This window comes from Vicia villosa, linkage group LG2 (assembly GCF_029867415.1).
Source record: "Vicia villosa cultivar HV-30 ecotype Madison, WI linkage group LG2, Vvil1.0, whole genome shotgun sequence".
Classification (NCBI taxonomy): domain Eukaryota; kingdom Viridiplantae; phylum Streptophyta; class Magnoliopsida; order Fabales; family Fabaceae; genus Vicia; species Vicia villosa.
In genome coordinates, this window is record NC_081181.1 from 213,032,279 (window position 1) to 213,043,581 (window position 11,303).

The window sequence follows — 11,303 nt, forward strand, 5'->3', positions numbered from 1 at the left end:
AAACTAAAAGTATAGTTAATTCAATATGTTAGATCATTACAACTCTAATACAAATCACTACAAATGCTTTCAATGATCAACAAATTATTATAAAAGGTAAGATGTAGCCTTCAATAATCTACCCCAAAACACACAACAAAATACAAATTCTCAATTATGAAATAAGCTAAACTTGATAATGTCAAATCAATACTTTACTATACCACTTTTCTTCACTAACACTTTAAATAAAAAAGCCATCTTAATTGTTTTATATTAAACTTCCCTCATTCCTGTCTCCCCAGGCCCCCCAACCAATAGAACTTCTCAGACCCTTTTGTTCTGATAATTTGTTCAAACATGTCCTTCAAATTTAGGTATACAAGATGCACAGAATTTGAAAGTGGTTGTTAAAAGCTCAACCTAGCTACCTAGCTTTTGGATTATTGATTTGGTTAGGGCAATAATAGTAAGGATTCACAATATGGCTATAACTTTATGTGTCTGTTGACAAAAGTGGTAAACAATAATTGTACCATTAGGGGGAAAATATATTTAAATAATATATTAATATATCACTATCAATAAAATATAATAAAAAAATTTAAAATATTGTAAAGATATAATGACAAAACGTGATCTTAAAGGATAATTATTAAAGTGCGAAAACTCAGTCAGATATGATTTTCGGTGAATTGATATCATATTAAAAACTGCTTTAAATTTTGATAATGATTGACATTGACATTTTTTAGTAGAAATCCGTGTACATATAAACTACTATTACAATTGAGCTTATGATCTAATCATTATTAATTTCATAAAAAAATTATATATAAATTTTTTAATAAATTTAAAATTTATTTTTTAATTTTTTTCGCCTTAGTTGTAACCTACTAATAATACCATAAACTTTTACTTATATTTTTTTATTTTATTAATAGATTTTTTGAATGATTTTTATATATCAATCCACCCTAAATCATATTAAAAAAACCACCCTAAAACCATTGTCTAAAAGTTCATAACTCTCATAATTGCTTCAAAGTTGCGTTTTAAAGATTTTATATATTTATGTTTTAAAAATATTTTAGTGGCAAACAGCATCTTGTCACAAGCAGCACCTATTGTGCACCGAGAGGAGTTGAAAGAGAGAAAGGATGCACTAATATATATATATATATATATATATATATATATATATATATATATATATATATATATATATATATATATATATATATATATATATATATATATATATATATATATATATATATATATATATATATATATATATATATATATATATATAATGTGTGTGCATATATATATATATATATATATATATATATATATATATATATATATATATATATATATATAATTCTTTGTGAAAAATGAATTAAATCAATCCGATCAATTAATTGAAAGATATGATCAAATAGATAAAGTCTTAAAAAATTATTTGATATTTTATCACATCAACTTATTTTAATGTACAATAAATTATTTAAAATTTATATGAATACAAATTACTAGAATATAAAACAACATATTTTAAATTTTAAACTTTTAATTACATGAGTATGATGATAATATTATACTTTTACATAGAGCTATTGAGGATTAACTTTGCATGTTGAGATAACTATTACAATCGTTCTCATGAGTTTGTATGAAAGAGTTAACTTTTATTTTCATTTTTTTGTCTTTTTACTGGTGTTCTCTCCATTTTCAATTAAATATTTTTAATTTTACTTTTTTTAAGATAACAATTAATAACATTCATTTTTAATAGTAAATAATTTTTATTAATATAATATAAGGGTTTTCGCAGTGAGGTTTGTGCAGTTTTTACGTTAAAAAAATTATCTGAACCGCAAGAGAAAATAGTGTGCGGTTCGATTTGGTTTGGTTTGCTTTTAGTAATAAAATTGAACCAAACCAAACCAAATCAAACCAATGCAATTTGGATTAGTTCGGTTAGTTAAGTTTTTTTTAAATTATTGAGTTATACATATACATATAAATGACAACATAACTTTGTATTTAATCATTTATGTGTTATCAAATAACAACAAAACTCATCATATTTGGACAACAACAATCTATTTAATATAAGAAAAATAAGATTAGATAAAAGTGAAATAGAAAACATAAAATATTAATATAAAAAATATCAAAATTATTATAATGAAATAGAAAAAAAGAGAAGTGGAAGATTAGAGAAAATGAAAAAGAAAGAGCAAAATAGATGAGATATTAGAGAATAAGAGGAGCATTAAAAACGTAATTGGAAGAAAGAATAATAGATTAAAAATAATAAGATAATAAAGAAAGAACTTAAGAGATGATAGACTAGGGAAGAATATGTGATATTTAACTGAAAAAGAAGATGAGAAAAAAGTGTGATACTGCTGGGTGAGATTTGAGAAGACTTAAACTAAAACCTTTAGTGTGAGGAAGGAAAAATCATTTGTAATCGTAAGGCTAAGATATAATAGGTTTGAGTTGGGTTGTATGTGGGTCAAGTGAATGTTGGTTGTAACGTAATGCGGTTTGGTCTGGTTTGTAAATTTCAAACTCATGAGAAAAAAACTGAACCGCGCGATTTTGTTAAAAAATGATTCAAACATGTCCGAACCAAATACAGTTTTTTGCAGCTTCAGTTCGGTTTAGTTTTACGATTTATTATTAATAATAGTTAATAAAGTACTTAAAATAAATTTAAATATGACAAATAAAGATATATTAATGATAAAACATAAAATTTGAGACAGAGAAAAATAGTAAATGAAACACACAATTTAAAATGGAGCATATAATCATTTTCTATATTTCTTGTACCCGATTTTAAATTTATATACATTTGATTTTCTATATAAAAAATAAATTTTAGAAAAGAAAAAGATGAAAAGAAAGCAACTAGAATGGCCCATAAATTGTCTACTCATTAGCCCAATGACATGATCTCCATCTATGCCTTCACTTCACTCTACACTCTATTCATTTCACCTTTCACCTCTCATTTTTCTTCTTCTTTCTTTATCTACAAAAAGCCAAACATCTCTCAATCTTCATCATTCACCATAAACCAAACATGTCTTCAAGTGGTAAGGATTTTGCAGAAGGAGGAGGATCATCAACCTCTCCACAAGGGATCATCACACTTAGTCGCTATGAGTCTCAAAAGAGAAGAGATTGGAACACTTTTGGACAATATTTAAACAACCTAAGACCACCGGTTCCAATTTCTCAATGCAATTCCAACCATGTTTTGGAGTTTCTTAGGTATTTAGATCAATTTGGAAAAACCAAAGTTCATCTACAAGGTTGTATGTTTTATGGACAGCCTGAACCACCAGCACCTTGTACTTGTCCTCTAAGACAAGCTTGGGGAAGCCTTGATGCTTTGATTGGGAGGTTGAGGGCTGCTTATGAGGAAAACGGCGGAACTCCAGAGACTAATCCTTTTGCGAGCGGTGCTATTCGTGTTTTTCTTAGAGAGGTTAGGGAGTGTCAAGCTAAGGCTAGAGGTATCCCTTACAAGAAGAAAAAGAAGAGCACAAGTAATCCAAGCAAGGGAAATGATGATTCAAGCTCATCAACCATGCACTTTTCTTGAATTTCGATTCCAAATAATGGTAATTGATTAATTAATCTCTTGAATCATCATTCATTATATAGATTGTGCTTTGCTTACTAACATGATATTATAGATTGTGCTTTGCTTACTAACATGATATTAACTCAAATGTTAACTACCAAACTAGTAGACCGTAACAATTTAAGCATTTAAAAATGAGATAAATTTAGACAATTGAGTTAATTTAAGCAGTTGAAGTAATCACAATTTTGATTTAGAATCGAATTAATCATATACTCAATTAAATTAATCATATTGTTACGCGTGATTAATCAAGTGTCAATAGTGGTTAAAAAACCCATTTATGTGCATTTAATTTCGGTTGGTTTTTAGATTAATTCTTGTTTTCTCTTGTAAGGGTTTGAGTACCCCTAGCACTCATTATTTAATACAAAAGTTGCTTATGAAAAAAAAAATCAAGCTAACATCAAGGGTCTTAGACCCATTACATATAGATAAGTATATCGAACATTGCCGCATGCCCTGATTTAGGTTTGAATCCAGAATCTCTGATTAAAATAAAAAAAGATCTCTTACCATTTTATTCAGGGTCTTTGGATGTATATAACTACTTCAAAGGATTTAATAGATTTCCTTATAGGTTATCATTTATATGGTATTATTTGGACTTATCATTTTAGAGATCATATAAAATATTGAAAGAACACACATTATAATGATATATAGCATAAGTAATGGTTTTATATAGTTCATTTCAATGTTTTTGGGTTCAAATTGCTTGCATATATATGGAACAAAAACACTATTCTATGTCACTTTAATTATTAAATATTTTTTTATTTGTATTATAGCTTTCCCCTAATTTAGCCTTTTTAAGATTCTGCAGATTTTGTGTCCCATGCATTGTTAGATTTACGGTATGATAATCCTGGATATCTTCAAGAATCGTGTTTGTTCACTTTCCGAACAAAGTATTTCGACCCTATTCTTTGTCTGGGTTCACGAAATCTTTGCGGGGATAATTCTTGAAGAACAATCTGTTTCTGACAATGGAGAACAGATCAGAATGTAGAGAGGAAGTATGTAATTTCGTATTCCAAATCGAGACCAAAAGACTCCTTATATAGGAGACCAATAATAGAAGCGAACAGACACACCTCTTCGGAAACAGTTATGTCTGTTGGAACGGGTGCAACTATTCAAACGAATCGTTATGTCCGTTGGGAACGGGTGCAACTATTCAAACGAATCGTTCTGTCCGTTGGGAACGGGTGCAACTATTCAAACGAAACGTTATGCCCGTTTCTATTATTCATATTCAATTACGCGTTTGGTTCGACGAGCGTGCACTCCGCACTACCCTAACTCGTTTCAAACTTAACGCATAATTGCATTGGCCTATAGTAAATCACATTACTACCAAAATGCATTGATGATACTAAAATCACCAACAAACTCCCCCCATTTTAGTATAATCCTTGATTTACTTTACAGGTATAACGATCAAACAAATGCATAGAAGAAAATGTCTTACGATTGAATTTTCATCTTAGTACAAATACACATTCCAAATATTCGAAAATCGGGGTGTCATAATGATTGAACCCGTCAATCCATTTGAATATTTAAAGATATAGTACACATATGTTTCTTACAATACTCTACTATTCATACTTGACACTTTACAAGCCATGTGTCCTTATCCATTAATAAGCATATAGGAAGCCAAGTCCAAGCTTCTTGAAGCGGCAAAACTTCATGCTCACATAGGTGATCCTTTTAATCTTGCACCTGCATTTGCAATTTTTCAAAAGAACCATTAAGAAGATATACTTCAACCTAGCCATCACTTGCAGGTCTGAGCACATACCTTGGGAAGATAAACACAATTGCTCCAATCTTTAACTATGATCTTTCCACATTGAATTCTGCTTCTAACGTTGTATTAGAAGGGAATTGGGTATACCATAACTAATAGATTTAAATGGACTTTAATCCCATCCCAATTACCGACTTCTTCACTAAGTCTCTTGCTAACCCCTTCGTCAAGTGGTCAGCAAAGTTTTGTTGCGACCGAACAAACTCAATAGATATCACCCCATTCATGATTAAATCCCTAATCATACTATGTCTAATACCCAAATATCTAGACTTTCCATTGTATATTTGACTATATGTTTTAGCCAGTGTGGCACTACTATCACAACGGATAGAAATTGGTGATATCGGTTTAGGCCATATCGGAATCTCATATACCAAGTTCCTTAGCCATTCTGCTTCTTTATCAGCAGCAGCTAATGCTACAAACTCAGATTCCATTGTGGAACTAGTTATACATGTTTGCTTTTTGGAAGCCCATGAGATGGCACCTCCCCCAAGCAAGAACACCCATCCACTTGTAGAGGATGAATCTTCAACATTATTTATCCAACTAGCATCCGAATAACCCTCTAACACCGAAGGAAATCCCATATATGACAATCCATAATTCATAGTACCCTTCAAGTACTTGAATACCCTAGTTATCGCATGCCAATGATGCCTACTAGGATTACTAGTAAATCTGCTCAACTTTCCAACCGCATAAGCAATATCCGGTCTAGTGCTAATCATAGGATACATCAAAGAGCCTATAGCTCTTGAGTATTCGAGTTGATCCACAGGTTTACCTGTATTTGGCATAAGCTTTTCTCCTGGATCCATGGGAGTACTTACCGGAGAACAATTTTCATAACTGAATTTCTTGAGTATTTTCTCAATGTAATGAGATTGCGTAATTACAATCCCCTTATTCTCCCGTTTAGTCTTAATACCAAGAATAACGTCCGCTTCTCCCATATCCTTCATGGAGAACTTTGATGACAAGAAAACCTTTGTTTTATCAACTTGACTTTGGTCGGTGCCAAAGATCAACATGTCATCAACATATAGACAAATGAAAACTCCTTTACCGGATGTATCAAATTTGCTATATACACATTTGTCAACTTGGTTTAGAATGAAACCATTAGACAAAACAACCTCATCAAACTTTTGATGTCACTGCTTCGGAGCTTGTTTCAGCCCATACAACGACTTAACTAGCCTACAAACTTTATGCTCATTACCAGGCATTACAAAACCTTCAGGTTGCTTCATGTACACTTCTTCTTCCAAATCACCATTCAGAAATGCTGTTTTGACATCCATTTGATGAATCACTAGATTATGAATAGCCTCCAAGGCAATCAACAATCTAATAGTAGTGATACGGGCAACCGGAGCATAGGTATCGAAATAATCAATCCCTTCTTTTTGTCTGAAGCCTTTGGTTACTAATCAATTCTTGTAGATGTTTAGTGTATCATCACTATGATACTTCCTTTTAAATATATATCCAAAATATATTTAATGCATAACAATCGTTGACGAACTTTTGATTTGTGTTTTCAACAATCCTTGGAGAACCTTCCTCACAAGATTTTTAACTTGTGAGAATCTCGAATTCTTTATCCTCCGCAATAAGGTTCTCAAAATTCTATATAAGGGGATTTCATAAGACTCCAAATTCATAGAAGTCATGAACTATTTTCAAATGATCAATTTATGTCTTATAAATTTCATTGAACATAAACAATTCACATATCATCTTTCACTATGTGATTATTTTCCATCGACGTTGCAGCCTGGTTTTGAACATATATAACATTTCGCATTCAAAATGTAACAAATGGATGTGTTGCTTCAGTAGGTATTGCAACAGCCCCTTAAGCTTGCGAGTTTGTACTGCTTCGTTTATTTTATTAACATATATAAAACAGATTGATGTAAATTGCAACAATTGTTAAACACATTCAAACTATTTTGATTAAAAGATATTAAAAACTGTATAATAAGTTATTGATGAGATTTCTATTTATTATCAATATAACCACTTAGTTAAAGTGGATAACTTTAATATGGCATTTACCAGAATGTCAAGCAGACAATGGAGATGCTACCACTTAACATTAATATTGGACTTTGATAATAGATAAATAAATTATATTAAACGAATTTGATTTCCTTCTACATTAACGTTATAATGTATTTTCAATCTTTCATGTGCAAGTAATATATTTCAAACTGTAAACATGGACATGTGACAAGATTTGAAAAGGATATAAAAATTTAACGTTAACATGTATAACGATTTTTGTACAGTACCAACACAACATTTCACGATAACATGTATAACCATTATATTAACACAAATATTGATATTATCATTTTCATAATGTGTACTCTAATTTTTATGATAAACAATAAGAACGTACCCGGTTTATGATGTAAATTTTTCGTGTGTTCATATGTAAATTGTCCTTGAAATTTGTCCAATTTTCCGAAACTTTTAGTCATCTCCTTGACGGTGCTTCCTCCTCGAGCCATGATTATCAGAAAGAATACTTTGTTCGTTTGTTAGATTTACGGTATGATAATCCTGGATATCTTCAAGAATCGTGTTTGTTCACTTTCCGAACAAAGTATTTCGACCCTATTCTTTGTCTGGGTTCACGAAATCTTTGCGGGGATAATTCTTGAAGAACAATCTGTTTCTGACAATGGAGAACAGATCAGAATGTAGAGAGGAAGTATGTAATTTCGTATTCCAAATCGAGACCAAAAGACTCCTTATATAGGAGACCAATAATAGAAGCGAACAGACACACCTCTTCGGAAACAGTTATGTCTGTTGGAACGGGTGCAACTATTCAAACGAATCGTTATGTCCGTTGGGAACGGGTGCAACTATTCAAACGAATCGTTCTGTCCGTTGGGAACGGGTGCAACTATTCAAACGAAACGTTATGCCCGTTTCTATTATTCATATTCAATTACGCGTTTGGTTCGACGAGCGTGCACTCCGCACTACCCTAACTCGTTTCAAACTTAACGCATAATTGCATTGGCCTATAGTAAATCACATTACTACCAAAATGCATTGATGATACTAAAATCACCAACATGCATGATTGTTCTTGAGATGACATATGCTCTTTCTTAAATTACAACACATCAAATAAACAAATGAAATTATCCAACGCATTTGCTTAGTTAATGATTGAAGTTTATAAACTGAGATATTACGTTAACATTTTAAATTTCAAATTGTATATATTTAAGGTTTTGTTAATCTTATAAAACATATTAATCTCACCATCCTCACCTCAATCTTATTATATATATTTAAATATATAGAAGATCCATGCAATGAGTGATTGAGATGCAACACTTTGTTTTCTACCATGATGACATGTAGACCTTGATTGATTGATAAGATCATGACACACACAGTATAACTTTTGTCAGGGTTTCTTCAGAATATGTTTATATAATGCTTTCTGCAATACAACTTTCATTCAGATGAAACAATGTGTTGTGGTTATATATAGCAAAGATCTAAGGAACATAAATATATTCAGTTTGCAAAGCAAATTATTGTCTGCTCAATTATGTTCTTTTTCTGTCACTTGGCTGCTGGGTGTCTAGTAATTAGGGTTTTCTTGTTTGGGACACAGTAATCCTAATAATTCAAGTTAAGTGATGAGGTGAAACTCTATACATACCCATTGTGATTAGTTCTTAAAATGGTTTGCCAAAGGTGAATAAATTTAGGACAAATATTTTAAGTAACATTTAGAAAATCAAATTGTCTATCTAAGGTGTGTTGGGTGGTCGACTGTCCTCATTTTATTATATATGATTTTGTCTTGCTCCCTCCTCCATCTAGCTCTTTTTAAAGATTTGTTGCGTCCTAGGTTTTAGAATAGATTGGTTTGTTGGGCTTGTCGGCTTGATTTTCTTTTAGGGTTGTTTTGTTTTGATGATTTTTGCTTCGGCCTGAACTTTGTCAGATTTATTGTTCTTGCGTACTTTTAAATAATCAATTTTTTTATTTGATATCGTTTGTAACTTTTATTTCTCTTTTATATTAAAATATAAGTTGTATTTTGCTATTAAAAATATATTTTGTCGTATTCGCGCTATTGACATATCTGAGATAGTCATACATATACATAAATATTTGAATTTTTTTTTTTTTGGTCAAATGTAGAAAAAACTCAAAATCTAATTTTTGCCATGATCATATAAATTTCATTTGCAGGATAATCAAATTGGAGTTGTAATGGAGGTTTGGTCGATGGATCGATAAAATTCTGGCACGCCACTTTTTAATGTTAATTTCTATTATGTATATTTATTCATGATTATGTAAGCTCCAATAGTTGATCTATGTTGTATTATTAATATTTCAAACACATGAAGTTGCTTACCTTGCATGAATATTTTTGGGATTGGTACCATGTAACTGTTTTGTTAGCCAATTTCATTTATGTGTTATATTTGGGTTCATATCTTCTTTCAAATATTGTAAACATGTTGATTGTTTACGTGGTTTGAAATCTCTTGTTTGCATCCATGAAAACATATGAACAATTATGTTTTCTATTTCTAAGATTACAAGAAATTATGATACACTATAAGAAAATTTTACTTAATATTTGATATCTTCTCTCATCTTTTTCCTATAATGGCATGTGTAGATTATTACCTTAATTCTGTATCTTCTAGCAATGTTGTCTGCAGTTCTTGTAAGAATTGAGATTTGGGTTCAGATTAAGCCATCATGAACATTATAAATAGTGTGCCAACGAGTTTGTATTAAATTTATGCAACCAAGCTTGTTGCTATGGTGTTTTGAGGGATTTTTGAAGCAAATATTTTTGTGTCTTAATCATAAACTCGTGCTCAAATACAAATAGGTAGTTCCAAAAAATTTCCAGTGCTTCAGTAATTTCTAGCATTTCCCTTATCTTAGAATTCTTATAACAATTTTTTATTAAAACTCTAATTTACTATCACCTTTTATAAAACACGGTATTATGTCATTGTAGTCTCCAACCATCCCCTTCGTTGTAATATGTTTCTCTAAAATTAATATGTTTCTCTACAATTGGTTTTTTCAACCGTAGCGAAATGTGTTTCTTTAAAATTAAAATATAGCAGACTTAGTTTATTTTATTCATAACACAAACAGTGCCCTAATGAATGAACGGACCAAAGCAACGGGGAATGAACACGTGAAAATGAGTGCAAACTCCAAACTCCACCACCATTCATTTCTTGAAATTAAGGAATGGAACGTCCAAACTTCAAGAAGCATACACGAAAATCATTTATTGGCCTCTTCCTCTTCTTTAAGTCACGGTATGTTCTCTATTTCATCATCTTTAACATCATTTATGTTGAGTTTTAGATTTGGTGTTGTTAAACGTTACATGTTGTTGTGATTGAGTGATATTGAGATTGTTTTTATGTTGTTGAGAATGTTATATATTTTTATGATTGAGTGATATTGTGATTGTTTCATTCTTATTGTGTTGTTGTATTGTTAAATAATTCTACAAAGTTTTGATATAAATTTCAAAATTATTTTAGGTCGTAGTTGGATGAAAGCTGATAGATTAGGTCGGGTGTATGAGAAAGGAGTTCTTGAAAATTTCTTGAATACACTGAACAAAATCTTTCCAACAATAATGGGCTCTTTTATTATCCTTGTGTTGTATGCGGGAATATATAAAAAATTCAAAGAAAGAAATATTCTATCACCTATGTTGTGATGGAATTTGTCAAAATTCTACAACATGGACGTGGCATAGTGAAGTAGATAAAAAAAAAATATGACATCACAAAG

General features: G+C 30.6%; 1 protein-coding gene across 1 annotated transcript; it reads left to right on the forward strand.

Annotated features, from left to right (window-relative positions):
• The first annotated feature begins 2,976 nt into the window (after window positions 1-2,976).
• Window positions 2,977-9,953, forward strand: LOC131653799 (protein LIGHT-DEPENDENT SHORT HYPOCOTYLS 10-like). The gene is made up of 2 exons (XM_058924084.1): window positions 2,977-3,626; window positions 9,714-9,953. The coding sequence occupies exon 1, from the start codon at window positions 3,083-3,085 to the stop codon at window positions 3,605-3,607; it is 525 nt and encodes a 174-aa protein (XP_058780067.1). The 5' UTR covers window positions 2,977-3,082; the 3' UTR covers window positions 3,608-3,626; window positions 9,714-9,953.
• The last annotated feature ends 1,350 nt before the right edge of the window (window positions 9,954-11,303 follow it).

Excerpts from the sequence above, each read along its gene's own strand:
- LOC131653799 (XM_058924084.1), top strand. The coding sequence starts at position 3,083 with ATGTCTTCAAGTGGTAAGGATTTTGCAGAAGGAGGAGGATCATCAACC.